The sequence below is a fragment of the Microtus ochrogaster genome, linkage group LG9 (assembly GCF_000317375.1).
Source record: "Microtus ochrogaster isolate Prairie Vole_2 linkage group LG9, MicOch1.0, whole genome shotgun sequence".
Classification (NCBI taxonomy): Eukaryota; Metazoa; Chordata; class Mammalia; order Rodentia; family Cricetidae; genus Microtus; species Microtus ochrogaster.
In genome coordinates, this window is record NC_022034.1 from 12187188 (window position 1) to 12193137 (window position 5950).

At 49.2% G+C, this 5950-nt stretch overlaps 1 protein-coding gene across 3 annotated transcripts in view; it reads right to left on the bottom strand.

The window, feature by feature from the left end:
- The window catches only part of Arid1b (AT-rich interaction domain 1B), a 357068-nt gene that overhangs the window by 61263 nt on the left and 289855 nt on the right, over nucleotides 1-5950 (bottom strand). For all 3 annotated transcript variants that reach the window (XM_005363408.2, XM_026787331.1, XM_013352342.2), the window contains one exon: nucleotides 2431-2610. In XM_005363408.2, the coding sequence (XP_005363465.1) occupies nucleotides 2431-2610 (180 nt within the window). The remainder of the gene's footprint in view (nucleotides 1-2430; nucleotides 2611-5950) is intronic.

Genomic DNA, 5950 nt, shown 5'->3' on the forward strand with positions numbered 1-5950 from the left:
AGAGTTGAGGAGATGCCATGTAGCTGCCTAAGGAGACAGATGCCCTGGAACCTTACAGGTAAACCATGAGCCTTGTGGTAAAATACAAAATAAAAGGAATGGGTAATTTAAGATGTAAGATGTAGCTAGGAATACACTAGAGTCATTGGCCAAGCAGTGTTGCAATTAATATAGTTTCTGAGTGATTATTTCGGGTCTGGGCAGCCAGAAAACAATAAACAGCCTCTGCCTACAAGGGAGGGGCATGAAGGGAAGCGCCGCACAGAGACAGCATCTGGAAGGCTAACTAGGCTGTGCCAGTCTCCAGTAGAGTAGGCATTGGCGAGGGGGGGGGCAGAATGCACTGAGTCTTCAGACTCGATGGAACTTAAAGGATGGGAGCCCTGGGTCACCGTGACACTGGGCATCACGTGGGACTCTCAACAGTTAGCAGGCGGACAGCTTCTGACATTTACACTTCGTATCCTTGGACCTGAAATAGTTGCTAAATTACCATGCAATTCACAGCCCTGGAGCAGCGCTCACTCCACCTGAACACCATTCACAACTTGATCTGGCTGAATTTGAGAGAAGGAAAGTCCAGGACTCAGATGGTGTCTCATCGCTTTAAAGCAACCCCTGAAGCCTTTCTGAAGACACCTTTTCCAAAGTAACTGATGATTACAGCTCCCCAGACCAAGTCCTCGGATACACACTGGCGAAAGCGAAGGCAGCTGCAGCCCGTGCAGACTCCAGACGCCTTTACAGAGTCAGTTACCTGCTGAGGGTGATGCTGCTCATGCCAGCAAACAGAGGCCGGACCCTTGCTTTTGGGTTAGGGACCCAAGCTGAAAAGTGTCCGAGGATGGCCAGTGTGAGATGCTTTCCTCAGGAAGAAGCAGGCGGCTATGGAGATCAGACCGATTTCTGCCCTCTTTCTCCCAAATTCATCATTAAAAATTAACGCTAATTCCATAATTCCCTTCTATTTGTAGAAGTGAGTCCCTGAGGCCCTCTCTCCTCGTAAACACTTTGCAAGGGTGGTTATTACATGTGCTTGCTTGAAGGTAGGGAAGTGCTAGTTCATAGACTATGCTGTAATTAAACACTTTTACACATTTAGCTTGGTTTCATCTTATTTGAATACTTAATAATTCAATTTTAAGGTATCATGCTGTATGTCTAACACCCTTCCCTTCTGTAAATCATAGGAATTATTTCTCTAATCTCCTTCATATTCCTTCTTCATTATAAGTTTTTAAATTTTAATTAACTTTTTTTTTGAGTCAGAGAGTCACTCTATACCGAACTGAGCTTAAACTTGCAGCAATCCTCCTGCAACAGAAGTAGCTGGAAGATAGGCGCGATAAAGCAATATGAGGTAAAGAAACTGTCCCATCGACAATAACTCAAAGAATACCTAACATCTTCTAGAGACGGGGCTTCAAGGTAAGACACTGGTGAGTCACTGTTTGCAGATGAGAAGTACTTGCTCCTGGACAAGCCAGGGTCTCCAGGCCTTCAGGACACTTGCTGACCCTAAGAGGGCCTCACAGGTTGGCCAGGCTCTGGGAGCCTCGGTTTGTTTATTCCACAGATACAGATCCCAACGAGACACAGCTTTCCGTGGGCAGGCTCAGCTCTGGTTGTGGGGAGAAGCCACTGCCCGTCTGTGGGGCACTTGTCTTAACTCTGAATGTTCTCAGAATCCTCAGATACGTGGTTTTCCAAGCAACCATACCAGATTACATCAATCTACCCAAATGACCCACTAATGTCTAATTTCAGTACACTAAATATAATTCAGGCACGATACTTTAAATGTCTTACTACCAAAAGTGACTCCAAAATACACGCGTCAGTTTGAAAGACGTGGCAAACAGGGCTCTACACAGACCTGACAGTTTAGCAAGGCAGCATTGTATGTGTGTACGGTTCTGTGCATTTTCCCATCCCCAGACCTGCATCCTTGTCAGCCTGTGTTCTGTGAGGATGCAAGGGTCAGGATAGTGGGAGCTACTGTGTATCTTCTGTAGCACCCGAGGAAAGACTAGGCCCTGGACTGGAGGCACCCTGTTGAGCAGGCAGCTTGTGGTCCTGACGGTGGAGAGGCTACCAGTGTGTGTGTGCTGTAAGAACTGGCAGGTACACGAATGGCCAATTTAAACAGACATTCTGAGGATGTGGCTGTGCCTTTCCTCACCAGCACTTGGAGCTATATTCCGGGACCCTGTCTGCACCGTTCCTATGTGAGCATGCATCCAGAGTCCAAGCCCTACATGCTAGGATAGTGGCTGTACCTTCTACCATCATGGCTTTGATTAACTTCACCACCTGCCATAGCAAACAATAGAATTTAAGGCCTGTTTATACCATTAAAGCCCTGATGAGCATGTTAACAAACCCTCCCTCCCACCACCATGCGTTTGGAGAATGATTTGCCTACATTACCTTGGGGTCCATACTGGCTCATCTGTGGACCGTAAGTGCCACTTGAGTTACTCTGCTGAAAGTTACTGATTCCAGGATGCATCTGGCCCCCAGGAGAAGGGTGGGGTGACATGGATGGTCCTGCCTGCTGAGGTCCGTACTGAGACATCTGGGGGTTTCTCTGTGTGCCTGCCATAAAACCTACATGGGAAACAAACAGAAACAGTCATGCAGGTGTCTTATCATTTTTGTATACACAAAGAAATCCGTGGGATCCTGTAGAAGGTAGATGGGGAGAGGGTTGGGATCCCCTGGCTCTCCCAGAGAAACATCCAAAGACATCTCAAATCCAGGGTAAAAGATCTGGGAGAGTGCCGTGGGGTCCAAGAGGAAGTCACCACTATCTCCTCTGTAGATGGGCCCATAGACAGAACAATCAAAGCAGGGCACCTGCTGCTCATTCCAGGACGGGATGGGCTCCGTGTCCTCTCTGTGGGGGCACAGGTCTACAGCACCAGAGCGCCTTCCCTTGCACCCTCGGCTTCCCTCCTGATAGCCTGAGCACCCATGAGGAGCCAACGCACAGTGGGCTGCAGGGAGCCGGCCCATTGTGTTTTGCACCTCAGCAGAGTTTCCAACTTCCACCCTTGAATCTGCCCTGCCATCCAGTTATACCTGTGTGTGACGTCACCACAGGACCAGAATCTGCTCTGCCAGCCACAGGCCCACCTGTGTGATGTCAGCACAGGCCCAGCCACTTCTGCCAACAGTCCCCTCTCCCTGTTGTACACTGGCTCATCTCTTCAGTCCTAGTTCTGCAAAGCCTGTCTCCTGCTATTGGTCTAACTGTTCAAGCCCCTCCTCTTAGTCATCACTACAAAGCCGTAAGAGCTAATGTTCAGGACTAAAGAGAGGTACCAGACAAACCCTTCACTGGCACAAAGCCCTTCAGCTTCCTGCAGTACTGAGGACTGCAATACAGCGTCTGCTGGGGGCCCCTAAAGTGGACCCCACTGACACAGCTTCTCTCCCTCTGCTGTCATGTCTATCTGCCAGCCTTCTGTCCATCCCAGAAGATTGTATCAAGCGCCGTCCTTCAACAAAATTGAATTCTGTCCTGTCTCTACTTCTTAGAAGTCTCTTCCTGTGTGCGTCCTTCTACTGCGTTCCGACCGCCCAGCTGCACCTTTCCCACACTCTCTCCGATGCCTTCCAAGTCCATTTCATCACCTCTACGTGCAGCATCATTTCGATACTATGTGGTATGTACATGCATGTTCACATGTGTGTGGGTGCACCTACTGCACATGCGTGTGAAGAGCCGAAGTTGCCATCGGGTGTCTTCCTCGACCACTCTCAATCATCTTTACAAGGTAGCATCTCTCGCTGAACCCAGGCTTAGCAGTTCTGGCTAGTTCAGCTTGCCAGCTTGTCAGCTTGCCAGCTTGCTACCACATCTACCTGGCTCTAACATGTGCTCTGGTATCTAGAGACTTCTCCATGTGTGGAAGAAAAGCTCCAAGGAGTCTTTCTCCAGCCACTAGACTGTTTTTAGCTCACTTATTCCTTCTCTTCCTCACTAAGAAATGCCACAAAACAAAACAAAACAAAATAAAAACCAAAGATCAAGTCTCACTCAACACCTCAGCCTGTCTGTGGCACACGGGATGCATCCCACACCCTTTTATGACCCAATGCAGCCTGGATCTCCCTGGACAGCACGCACCTGGTGTACTCCCTGTACTGGGAGTCACACACAGGTGGGCCTGTGGCTGGCGTCACACACAGGTGGGCCTGTGGCTGGCAGAGCAGATTCAAGGGTGGAAGTTGAAAACTCTGCTGAGGTGCAAAACGGGCAGTACCATACCCGACCCAAACTGCTTCCTGAATAACTGGACGGATGTCCAAGATGCTGCAGAGCATAACACAGTAGGTTCTTGATAAAAAGGCATTTTAAATGCACCAAGAAACCACAGGCTTAAATTCTGCAGAAATACAAAGTTAGCAGTACCCCGTTGAGCAGCCTAGGCCAACAGAAGTATGTGTTCAAAGTAGCACACTGACAAAAGGCAACCTGAGACAGGTCGCCATCATAAGCGTGTTGGGGGAGAATGCTCACGTTCCTCAGTGGGGACTCTGGCTGGGGAGAGGCAAGTATGCCAGTTCAGAGCTGAACCCAGAGTGGGGCCTCCGCAGCTGCAGGGAAAGACAGGCCAGCAGGAAGGCAGTAAAGTGCAGGAAAGCAAAACCACCAGGTATCAGAGGCCGGGGCTTACATTTCCTGAGAACAAAATGAGCTCTCCTAACACGGCTTCTGCCTAGAGACATACAGTGAAAGCGAGGAGAGCTTCTTATTATCCATCTAATTTATTTATAAGAAGGAATCTTATGAAATTGGGCTCAATTGGCAGCTCCTAGATAGAAATCATCAGAGAAAATGTTTGCTTTGCCAATCTGAAAACAAGCGGGAATCAGGGCACTGGCATTACTCTAAATGACTGCATCTTCAGATGTTCCACGAAGCCGTATCCGAGCTTTCCTCGGAAATCCTCCAGGTTTTCAGACAGCATCCTGGCTAACAGAAAAGGTGCTTCATCTCCACGGGGCTGTGAGCGACCGCTTCCCTTGTGGCTGGTTAGCGCTGCCATGCTGGCCCTTTCAAAATTCAGCTGTCCCTCAACTGTGCAGGTGTCCGTGCTCAAGTATAGAACTTTATCTCAGCAATCACCAACTAACTAACTGTGCTGGGCTGGGGACAGAAGGCCTGCTCCCAGGGTTGTGTCTTCAGTTCAGAATCTAGTCGGTTAGATATGTAAATGAATTTATTGCAGTGCTACTATACTTGCAACTTTACATAATTTCTCTGGGGCCCCAGTTGCCTCCTCTTAAAGACTCCTGTAAGGTTCAATAGAGTCAGCATGGGAGAGAGTCCTGCAAGAGGAAAGGTGAATTCCTGGTCTATACATCGCCAAGGATGCCTTTTGACTCAGGGACACAGCATCCATCAACAAAGGATAAGTTGATGCTTACCACCTGGGGACTCAGGTGTGTACACGTTCCAAGGGATTTGGGAAGGGAGTGTCCTGGGAAGCAATCCACTTGTTCTGCTTCCCACCAGAGTCTCCTGCTAGGGCAGCCACTGCTTCGGTGCACTCTTCAGGAGCTCTACAGTGTGCGGCTGCACTGCACTTTCTACTTTTCTTCTCGTGAGTGAATCTGAATGAATGCTGCTCCGGGCTCCTTTAGGATCCCGTGCTCCTGTCGTCTGTACGCATCAGCTACTGTCTTCTGACAGTCTCCCGCAGACAGCAGCGACCTCCAAACTGCACAGGGCTTACAGCCTGCCCTGCGATCTGCAGAGAGGGACTCTTGGTTCGAATACCAGCACTGGCCAGATGATTCCACTATAGCAAAGGGACAGGACCTGGCACACTTTTCAAGCTAATGCTGCTGCAATGTGCAGAATAAAGAAAGGACTGAAGGGGAGCGGTGTTTAGAGTGGCAAGGCCAGCCAGAGACTCACACAGCGCTACATCAGTCG